General features: G+C 33.2%; 2 protein-coding genes across 11 annotated transcripts in view; both read right to left on the bottom strand.

Annotated features, from left to right (window-relative positions):
- Nucleotides 1-3,952, bottom strand: part of kif1b (kinesin family member 1B) — a 113,815-nt gene extending 109,863 nt beyond the window's left edge. For 4 of the 8 annotated variants that reach the window (XM_056448925.1, XM_056448928.1, XM_056448927.1 and 1 more), the window contains exons 1-2: nt 3,656-3,952; nt 472-617 (exon numbers count right to left, since the gene is read on the bottom strand). In XM_056448925.1, the coding sequence (XP_056304900.1) occupies nt 472-577 (106 nt within the window). In that variant the 5' untranslated portion in view covers nt 578-617; nt 3,656-3,952. The remainder of the gene's footprint in view (nt 1-471; nt 618-3,655) is intronic. The other 4 variants (XM_056448929.1, XM_056448930.1, XM_056448931.1 and 1 more) reach the window with 3 other exon arrangements.
- A 4,251-nt stretch (nt 3,953-8,203) lies between these two features.
- ube4b (ubiquitination factor E4B, UFD2 homolog (S. cerevisiae)) overlaps nt 8,204-12,113 on the bottom strand; it is a 57,493-nt gene continuing 53,583 nt past the window's right edge. For all 3 annotated transcript variants that reach the window (XM_056448933.1, XM_056448934.1, XM_056448935.1), the window contains 2 exons: nt 9,234-9,380; nt 8,204-9,142 (listed from right to left, as the gene is read on the bottom strand). In XM_056448933.1, coding sequence (XP_056304908.1) covers nt 9,081-9,142; nt 9,234-9,380 — 209 coding nt within the window. In that variant the 3' untranslated portion in view covers nt 8,204-9,080. The remainder of the gene's footprint in view (nt 9,143-9,233; nt 9,381-12,113) is intronic.

Genomic DNA, 12,113 nt, shown 5'->3' with positions numbered 1-12,113 from the left:
CACCGATGATTTCATGATGTGTGGTCACACGTTCTTCATCATTAGTGTGTAATACTGATAACAACCAAAAGATGGCCGATAACATCAGCTCATTTCCTTTCACCAGCTCTCTCTTCCTCTACTCATAAACTAATGCAGAAATGATGAACAGAAGACTTGATATGCAGGTTCAAGATCTTCAAAACACTCAAAGCCCTCAGGCTGAAACTCTGAGTCAGGTAGGTTTTGCAAAAAAGAAGGGGATTTCGCTCAGTGAGGCTCTCATTTCATTCTAGTTCAAACTGAGTATAATTTTCACTTCTATCATTTCTTTTCGGCCACTCGGGTTGCAGATTACCAATAAATCCTGAATGTCATCTCACACTTAACACCTCACACCCTGAAGCCAAAATTATATACTAGAGCCACCTTGTCCGGAGCCATGTGAACAAAAAAAACTTACAAAAAGTATGACAACAAGTGTGTACTTACTGGTGGAGTTCCCTTGCATCTGTATAATGCATTTTGATTCTTTGCTGGTCTCCCTTGTGTTGAAGGGGCGAACTCTGACAGCCACTTTCACTGAGGCGCCAGACATGGTTGAAGCTGTTGTGATTCAGTCCCACAAAATGTTTCTCCTACAAAAAAGAAACAGAATGCTTTTCTAGTTCTGCAACTATTAGGCTAAAGGTACATAAGTGTATTTCTAGGACATTATTAGGAAATTTAACATGTAAACAAGGCCTCAAAAGACATCAGAATGCACCATAACATCATTCACGTCATGATGCAAGAGGTAACCGGTCACTGGAGAAGATTTCTTTAAACTACAGGACACCAAAGATAAATATAAAAGATGACTTGACTTCTCAGTTTACTTGTGAATTTTGGATAAAACTTTTCTAGGGTTTTTCTCATTTTCTTACAGTGAGCAATTTACAGCTTAAACAAAACTACAAAAAGGCCACTTGATCATAATAATCCTATAAAGCATACTTTGGCATATTTGAGACACAATCAAAAATCTTTAGAAAAAAAAAGTTTATACTTCTCAGGCCTGAGCCAGTCTGGTGAAAGGGGTGGTTCTTTTTTCCCCAAAAGGTGACCTTTTTGCAGTTATACATCTCATTTTCTATATAATTATAAGATTTAAATATTGCATTTTAAGCATTATTTTTAGCTGGATTAGCTTGTCAGATACAAATTTATTACATCATATATCATTATCTGTAAAACTGGAGCCTATTGTCATTTATTAGGCAAATAACAAACTGGCCAGCACATTCAACTTTCCTCAGTCAGAATTTGTCAATTTCAATAAAAATTATTAAAACATAATAATAATCATAATGTATAGCTTCACAATTTTCTAGCCTCTCTTGTAATCATGTGCATTTGAAAATTCATGGATAACAACAATAGACAAAATAGTATTTGAATCAATTTTAATATGGGCCGCTTTTGGTGCTTCACATGTTTATTGGTCATTTTTTGTTTCAAGAATAAGGTCCATGATTTAGAATAAAAGTTACTTGTAAAATGTTTTCTATTTTAAAAAAACAGTAGCGAAAGATGACATCACTTACTTCAGATTGTATGTTTTCTAGAAGCTGGATGTTGTAGCATTGGACAAACTGAAGAGCAACACACCGAAGTAACACCCAACATAAGATTCCACTTGGTCTTAAAGCCTTTTTTATAGGTTATTTTTACTATTTATGATGGCATAGCAATCAAAATAGGACAAATGAACTAATTTACGGGACAAATTCTGGACCTTTGTCAGAGAGGGGTGGGTCTTCCGGACCACCCGAAATAAAAGCCTATCTGTAATTAAAAACATATATGTATTCTGTTATTAATATTTCGAAATAAAGTTACTTGTTCTGTCCGTTTTATTCATTTGTTTCATGGAGATCAACATGCTTTTAATGCCATGACATTTCCACCCAAGTCTGGTTGGATTTTTATTTTTTCTTTCATGACAGCTGGAATGCTGCATGTATATATAATGTATAATTGACATTTCAAGCAGTTTGCAGTGTTGAGATAAGCTACAATTGATCTCTTTCCAGTTTTTTATAGTCGATATACAGCTATTACGCAACTTTAAAAGAATTAAGAAAACGTGGGAAAATACAATTCCTGTGAGATAATCATTTAACATGAAATGACAAAATGTTTACCTAAAAGTAACGACGTGATTTAGATTTTAAAAATGATAGAAAGAAGTGTTATTTCAGGACCAAGATATATGCTTTATCTTATATGTAAAATTTACCTACATCTTAATCTTAATAATGAATCTAAAAAATGTATAGGCCCTTGAGAAACCTGATTTACATAAACAACCCATAAGCCTTCAGTAATATACCCGGTTTTCAAATGCAATCCCATGATATGCAGGTAAACATCCAAGCAGACAGATGTAGATGATGAGGAATATTACATGGGTTCTTCAGACTCATAAACATGGCTGCCGCTCGCCTGCAGTAGCAGGGCTGGGCCTGTTCACACACTCTTCACCAGTAAACACATCTGACTAACTGTCACCGGACCAGCATTACATACACAAATACATGCATTGACATATAACAACACCAGTCTGTGTACTGTTACATTGCGTGTACCCAATTATGGGCGTGACATTTGGTTTTTAACGTTGGTTTTATCGACCGGTTGTGAATTATAGCGAATATGACGATGTAACAATCTTTTTTTCTGTTCAAACCTACGAGCATAACTGTTCTAGCACATGACACCAAAAAAAGAGGATGTTTTCATCTTGTCCTTGATGTCATTCATTGAATTAAAAGCATACGCCCATGAAATTCAATATGCCGGAGAAAACACGTCTACTTCATGAACGAGTGATTATAAAAACTATTTGTCCTTTTATTTGCTAGTATTAACGTTACTAAAACAATATAATATTAATAAAAACGCTAATAGCTCGACAGATCCGCAGAGTTCACCGAGTGCTTAATAACGGAGACTGGATACTGATAGACTCGAAACAATGTATCACCGGCGTTGCAATATGTGTGTCACAATTGACAAACTATGTCGTTTAATTCATCTTTAGATACACTACTTCAAGTGTAAGACTGTAACATTATGCTGTCGCCTCCTTTAACGATCGCATGTAACGATGGGAGAACAAATCGTTCTTCTGAATCGGACCTTTAGGGGAACAGGTTCTTCCAATCGGTATGAACAATTCAATCTTCATTGATGTTACATGTTCTGGTGTCTTCAACCGAGAATCGTTTGTCACTTTATTCGTAATGCTCTAACAACCAACCCATTTGTGGAAAAAGCGAGGATTTGTAGCGAACAGTATATTTGAATCACTGAATCAGTTACAAGCCGGTACTGTTCAAAAGAACCGATCAGTAGAAATGTGCCGAACTTTCCATCACTAATCGGATGTCTTTCTATGAACACGGCGACTTTCTTTGCACACTATTAGAATGTGTATTATCATGTATAAATGAAAATAACTGATATCAACTCTATGACAACACAATTAATCTGCGCTGAAGAAATAAGCAACAAAAACGAGCAAAACATTTCTGTAAACAGTCATTTGCATTCCCCAACGCTACTCGGGCAATATTTTCTCAACTCGTACGTATCAATATAACTGTCTTCTTAAAGAATAGACGCCACTTACCGCTATTTATCCACAGTAAACGTCTAGAACACCATAGAAATCCTGCACGATGCCAATTCTCAAATGACGTCTGCAACCAGCAGCAAAAATCAAAAAAGACTGATGATTAAGTTCTTAATAGTTCCTTTTTTGTTATATAAACCCATTATAGCTGCGTTTCATTCGCCAGCGCCGCAGAAAATGCTTGCGATTCGGGTTTATTTTCTGAGGCAGGTTCTGGTGTCGTTTGACCGTTCCTCTAGCAAGCTTAGGATATGGATGAATGCCTTGATTTACTGAAATGATTACGTCAACTGCACTGTCAACACCGTGAATGACAGACCGCTTGGCCAATACGAATGCAGAATTCTGTGAGCAATGCGTCGTGCCGCCAATGAGAACGCTGGAAAAGGAGATATGGGCTGGGCAGCTGTGACGCAATACTGCAGGGTCGCTTACGATCCGCTGTGGCGTGGCATCACAAAACACAAAAGTGAAGGGCGCCGCCTAGTAGAAAAATGGGTAAACTTACAAATTAATTGAAGGAATTCTTTAGAATCCTAAATTGCTCACATTTAATTATTGTAAACATACCAACGTTCTTTAAAAATATAATACAATTAGAAAAAATATATAATTACACCTATTGTTTAGTAAAATACTAAAAAAAAAAACTCTAAATCCTCTCAAAACATGCAAAACAATACAAATAGTACTTCACTGAGAGCAATTAATTAAAAGAAAAAGCTGCTTTATCATATATTACGCTTTAATACAAAATACATAATTATGTGTATTTTTGATATAATGGGGAAAGATTAAACCTTTCCCAGTTGACTAACTATAACAACAAAAACATTTTTAAAACATGCTAAACCAATAAAAAAATATATAAATTACGTTTTTGAGTTAGCTTAACTTGAACTAAAACCAACTAAAACTAAAAGAAAAAAAATATATAACAATAAATTTAGGAAAAAAAAAAATATATATATATACATACACACACACACATATATATATTTGCCAGGGCTGAGCACCTCCGCAAACTGATAGAAAATAATCATTATAGATATAGATATTATAGATATAGATATAATCATTATAGATCATCTAGATAACAATCCTAGATTCTTATTTAACATCATTGCTAAATTAACAAATAATTGGTCATCTTTGGAACAAAATGTTCCACCGCAAAGTAGTAGTGATGACTTCATGATTTTTTTCAGAAATAAAGAAGGATTTAGACAGAAAATAGAAGATATTAAACTTTCTGCACCGCCTTATACTTCAGATCCAGTAAACACCCCACAGAATCAAAATAACCTACAGTGCTTTAAAATCATAGAACAGGAAGAGCTAGATAAAATTATAAATAGTTCTAAACCAGCTACGTGTATGTTGGATCCAATTCCATCAAAGTTACTGAAAGAATTGCTACCTGTTATAGGAGAACCTCTTCTTAACGTTATCAACTCTTCTTTATCTTTAGGCCATGTTCCAAATCCTTACAAGCTAGCTGTTATTAAGCCTATTATTAAGAAACCGCAACTGGACCCCAGCAACTTAGCTAATTATAGGCCTATTTCAAATCTTCCATTTATATCTAAAATACTAGAAAAAGTGGTTTCTGCTCAATTATGCTCCTTTCTGCAGATGAACAATGCTTTTGAAGTGTTTCAGAGCTCATCACTGTACAAAAACCGCATTGGTGAAAATAACCAATGATTTACTCTTAGCTGCTGACCAAGGGTGCATCTCGCTATTAGTTTTACTCGATCTTAGTGTGGCATTTGACACCATTGACCATGGTATCCTCATTACTCGCTTAAAGTCTACAGGTGTCCAGGGACAGGCCCTACAATGGTTTAAGTCATACTTAGCTGACCGCTACCAGTTTGTGAATATTAATGGACAGCCTTCACAAATCAGCCCAGTAATATACGGGGTGCCTCAAGGATCAGTTTTAAGCCCTTTGCTGTTTACAATATACATGCTACCCCTGGGAGACGATATTAGAAGACATGGGATCAGCTTTCACTGCTATGCAGATGATACTCAATTATATATTTCAACTAAACCTGACGAGACGTCTAAACTGTCCAAGCTAACTGAGTGTATTAAAGATGTTAAAGACTGGATGACCAACAATTATCTTCTCTTAAACTCAGACAAAACAGAATTATTACTTATTGGGCCAAAATCCTGTACACAGCAGATCTCACAACTTTATCTACAATTAGAGGGATACAAAGTTAGCGTTAGCTCTACTATAAAAGATCTGGGTGTCATATTAGACAGCAATTTAACTTTTAACCCATGTCACAAAAACTGCTTTCCATCTCAAAAAAGTATGCTAACCATCTCAGATGCAGAAAAGCTAGTCCATGCTTTTATGACTTCTAGGCTGGACTACTGTAATGCACTGTTTGCTGGCTGCCCAGCATCCTCTATTAATAAACTTCAGCTAGTACAAAATACAGCTGCCAGAGTTCTTACCAGGTCTAGATAATTTGATCACATCACCCCAAATTTATCCTCCTTACACTGGCTGCCTGTTAAGTTTCGTATTGAATTTAAAATATTGCTTCTTACCTATAAAGCTTTAAATAATCTAGCTCCTCTTTATCTAACCAACCTTCTGTCTTGCTACAATCCAACTCGCTCTTTAAGATCTCAAAACTCAGGGCTTCTGGTAGTACCTAGAATAGCAAAGTCAAGTAAAGGAGGTCGAGCTTTCTCATTTATGGCTCCTAAACTCAGGAACAGCCTACCTGATATTGTCCGAGGCTCAGACACACTCTCCCAATTTGAAACTAGATTAAAGACCTATCTGTTTAGCAAAGCATACACTCAGTGCATCACTTAGAGGTATGATACATGTATGTGCTCCACACAGGTTTCTTCATCTCGTTTATATACACTATGAACAACAGCTATGCTAATTATTCTCTTTATTCTCCATTTCCACCTGGAGATACTCATCCCGAGGCCCTCAGACAATGCAGAGTCACTGATTCGATCCAAGACCAGCGACGAGATGATCCCAAGGTTTCCATATCCTGGACCAGGCCGTATCCTGAGCAGCTCTCAGTAGTGATTATTAAACCACACTGAACTGAGCTAAACTGAACTGAACTTAAACACTAAAAACTGAACTACACTGTTCCAATTTACTATGATCTTTTATGTGAAGCTGCTTTGACACAATCTACATTGTAAAAGTGCTATACAAATGAAGGTGAATTGAATAGAAACAAATACACATATACACATATATATATATATATATATATATATATATATACATATATATATATATATACATATATACATATATACACATATATATATATATACACATATATATATATATATATATATATATATATATACATATATATATATATATACATATATATATATATATACATATATATATATATATACATATATATATATATACATATATATATACATATATATATATATATATATATATATATATACATATATATATATATATATATATATATATATATATATATATATATATATATATATATATATATATATATATATATATATATATATATATATATATATATACACATATATACATATATATATATACACATATATACATATATATATATATATATATATATATATATATATATATATACACATATATACATATATATATATACACATATATACATATATATATATATATATATATACACATATATACATATATATATATATATATATATATATATATATATATATATACACATATATATATATATATATATATATATATATATATATATATATATATATATATATATATACACATATATATATATATATATATATATATATATATATATATATATATATATATATACACATATATACATATATATATACATATATACATATATATATACATATATACATATACATATATATATACACATATATACATATACATATATATATACATATATACACACACACACACACACACACACACACACACACACACACACACACACAATTGTTTTGAGTTAGTTTAACTTGAACTAACTGAAACTAAAAGAGAAAAATATACTGTATAACATTTAAAAAAAATAATAGACCTGACAAAATGTTACTAAGCATCAAGGAAAAAAAACCTAATACAGGATAAAATAAAAATAAGACTTAGTTACTAAAGTCAAAGCAATTTTTTCAAATTCAAAATATTGCTAACAAGTATAACAGTATTTAATAATAATATTTAAGAAATATAGTAGCAATATAAAAATTATACTATAAAAGTATATTTTTTTTATAAAAATGGGAGAAAAAAACAGGTACTGCATTATAGTGAAATAGAACATCTAAAAATAAGAAGTAATTCCATACAATAAAAGGTAATAGTTTAATTACACTTAAATATTCATAAATGGCACAGTTATTATTTTATAGCGTAAAATTGACCATCTACACTTAATTGCTTTAGTTTTGCTAAATATGTGGATGATGAATTTAACAAAAGAAATGCAACAGCTATAATTGTGTGCGCATTACCATTTATTACAGTTCAAAGAGCTGGGTCCAAAAGAAGTTTGTAGCAAAGGAAGCAAATTCCTGTACAGATAAACCATTTTAAGTCACTGGAAAAAAAACAATCTTTAATTTATGCTAGAATTCAACAGCTGGGGTTAATATTAATAATAAAAGATGAACTTTTATGATCCAAAAACTGTGGTGAAAACAACAAAACAAAAACACAAAAGAAAGAAACATGTTGTACTGGCATTTTAAGATGATCATGCTACAACACAGCTTCACATTCGTTCATTTCATCCTGGGTTTGAGCTCCGACGTTTGATTTAGCTTTTAGTCAAAGGGGTAAAAAAAAAAAAAGATACAGAGTCAGTCAAGGTCTGATACTCCGATGGTATGTTTCCATCAAATGACATCAACGTTTATGGTATTCTCTACAAGGAGGCCTGTTTTAATTCAATTTACCTCTCCAACCATATAAAATAAACAGCAAGTTTGAGACTCAGTTGTAAATTTTTATATCGAGAGCCAATGTTTTGTACTTGTACTCAGCGTAAAAATAGAAATACTGGTGTTACTCAACATTCAAGTCACACAAATAAAGATGTTTTCCCTCACCATCAGGATAATTAAACGCAATTTGAGATGTGAAACTGTGTGCCCTTTTCAGCTTGGCATGTATGAAGACATACACATTCAAAAATCAAACGCTTTCAAAAGTCTAAACTTTATTATGCTTCAATTTAGAACCATGAGCCTTTCCGACTCGATTAAGAGGATAAAGGGAGGCAAAAACAATTTGGGTACTTTTTTTTTTTTCCTCCTTTCTTCTTTATCTCCAGTTCACTTCCAGCATGGTGAAAACATGTAAAGCTGAGAAAACTCAGTAGCGGCCAGTCTGCTTCTCTCTCATCCAGGCCTGGATTCGCTCCTTCAGCTCTGGGACTGTGGAGAAGAAAAAAAAACAGAGTCAGCATCAGAGCGTCTGATAATTAAAAGAGAGTCAGTGAGTGCATTTGGCAGTGCTGGTTGGCACCTGGTTCCAGCATGCTCTCGGTCAGAGGCTGTCTGTTGAAGGGGTCAGTGGGAGAGTTCAGCAGGTGTCGTAGGATGATGGAACGGTCCATTATGTTGCCCGAGGGAAGTTGCACGGGATCGGTCATAAGAGTGTCCATCAGTGGGTCTGTTTAGGGAATATGTCAGCGTTATTGAGAAACTCCAAAAGCATGTTTGTTGATACACACAAAAAAAATGACATTTGCTGTTTGTTCAAACTACTTATTTAAATTGAGCTGAAACACAATTTTAGGGGGACAACTTAATTTTTTTGTTCAATCCACTTAATTTCTTCATGTTGTCCCAACACAAATCAATTATATGGGATAAAGAGTTTTTTTTTTTTTTTTACAGCGCACCAGTCAACAGTCAACTTGATATCAGTAAATAAGGCCCTGTTTACACTAATGCGTCTTCCTTTTAAAATGACATTTTAGAATGAAAACGATCCGCATCCACACTGGCGTTTCACCTAGCGTTTCTGAAAAGATCTCCGTCCACACTACACCTCTGAAAACGCAGATCACGTGACCACACACACATACTTTGGCATGTGCTGCAGCGTATGCACACATATGAGCTCCAGGCAGTCAGCAGGTGCTTTGAGCAGCGCACATCGGACAGTATTTTCATCATGGATATACCGCTGAATCTCGTCTCACTATAATTGTTAAACGTGATATTTAATTAATCTTTTCTCTATCTAATGACTGTAATATCTAATGGTCTTTTGAATCGACTTATTCTCAGGTCACGTGTTTTAGCTGAGCGCAAAGATAAGTTAATAAATTAATTTATGTAACCACGTATACTGATTTTGCACATTTGACTGATTGCTTGCCTTTCTTTCCTTTATTGTATAAACTTATTGTACGTTATGCTTTTATAATGGCCATTACTGATTATTAAAACGGACATTCAGCAAAAGAGACAAGGTATGTTTCATATTTTTGTAAAGAAAATGAAAGGAGGCAGTTATGTCATAAGTTCCGTTACAGTGAAGATGACGCTCATAAATTTGTAGCTACACGAGGCTTCAACAGTTTTGGTGTCTGTTAAGTTGCTAATATCAAATAGGCAGTTCCTTATATCATGTTTTCGTTTTATTGTTAAGAAAGTGAAACAACGCAGCCAGGGTGATGTGAATGACATTATAAAGGACCTTTGAAGATTTACCCGACGTGTCCTTGGAAGTTTGTTTTCCATATTAAACTTGCAAAGTCTAAACTTACGAAAGACAAAATGCAAGACTGAACTTTGAGCACGTAATATTGAGAAAAAGGCCCAATCAATGTCTGCAGCCCCACCTCCGTTTTCAGATAGCTCCGTTTTCCCCCATCCACACTGACACGGAGCAGCAGCATTTTAAAACGAAAACGGACCTTTCAGCATTTTCAAAACGCTCCGTTTTCAGCGCTTAAAAACTCCGGCGTAGTGTGGACGGATGGCGTAACCGTAGCAAAACGAATGCGTTTTAAAACGGGGCCTAAGAGACAAACGTTTTGGAGTAAGAAAGGTTTTTTTTTGCTTGTTTGTTTTTTTTTCTAAATCATCATCATTGTTGTTTTTAATGTTTATTAGAACATAATATAAAAATTACAAATTTAAAAATTTTATAGTAAAAAGACTAGGGGAAATAAAAAGAAAAACAAGACATTTGCACAGTGTCATTTTTAAAACAATGTACAGTTGAATTCAGAGGTATTAGCCCCCCTGAATTATTAGCCCCCCTGTTTATTTTTTTCCCCCAATTTCTGTTTAATTTCTGTCCCCCCCAATTTCTGTTTCTGTTTTTTTTCCAACACATTTCTAAACATAATAATTTTATAACTCATTTCTAATAACTGATTTCTTTTATCTTTGCCATGATGACAGTAAATAATGTTTTGCTAGATATTTTTCAAGACTCTTCTATACAGCTTAACCTCCTAGGGCTTGAGTGTCCACATACACGTACAGCACATTTGAGCTCTTAAGTGGCTATTTAAAATACTTTGAATGTTTTATATTTTGTTACAGAAATACAGTGTCATTCTGCAACTGTTTTGCAGCATATGAAAAGTCCCAAACCCTATTTTTAACTGTGCAAAATGGGGAAAAAAATGTTGCTTTTATTGATAGTCAAAGCAAGTTAAATAAAAAATTACATTAATGTTTAATATGCATAATTTTTTTTTTTTAAATCTGGATAAGTGTTTTATGTAAATTCAGACCACGAGTCCACATAAATGGACATAATTTTTCTCTAAAAGTACATCGTATCAAAGATGATAATTAGATTTTTATTCAAATTAGCTTCTAATAAATAAAAAAAAAAACCTTGGGCCTTAAGAGGTTAAAGTGACATTTAAAGGCTTAACTAGGTTAATTAGGCAGGTTAGGGTAATTAGGCAAGTTATTGTATAATGATGGTTTGTTCTGTAGACCATTGAAAAAAAAACATTTGGGGCTAATAATATTGACCTTAAAATGGTTAATAAAAAATAAATTTATTCTAGCCGAAATAAAACAAATAAGACTTTCTCCAGAAGAAAAAATATTATCAGACATACTGTGAAAATTTCCTCGCTCTGTTAAACATCATTTGGGAAATGCTTAAAAAAGAAATAAAATTAAAAGGGGGGCTAATAATTCTGATTTTAACTGTATAAGGAGTGTTGAAAAAAAAACTAACAAGGCAGGGGGTGGGGGTTATAAAGAGAATACATATAGTAACCAGGTATGTAATGTAATCGTTTACAAAATCCATGTTATTCATTTAAAGTTAGTTATACATTATTTTTAAGATTTGACTATCTTTGAAACAAGATATTCATCTGAAGTCTAAGGGAATAAGTAATTCTTTTCGTTTTGTAAATTT

This window comes from Danio aesculapii, chromosome 23 (genome assembly GCF_903798145.1).
Source record: "Danio aesculapii chromosome 23, fDanAes4.1, whole genome shotgun sequence".
Classification (NCBI taxonomy): Eukaryota; Metazoa; Chordata; class Actinopteri; order Cypriniformes; family Danionidae; genus Danio; species Danio aesculapii.
The sequence above is the reverse complement of the archived record's forward strand: the minus strand, read 5'-3'. Positions and strand labels throughout refer to the sequence as shown.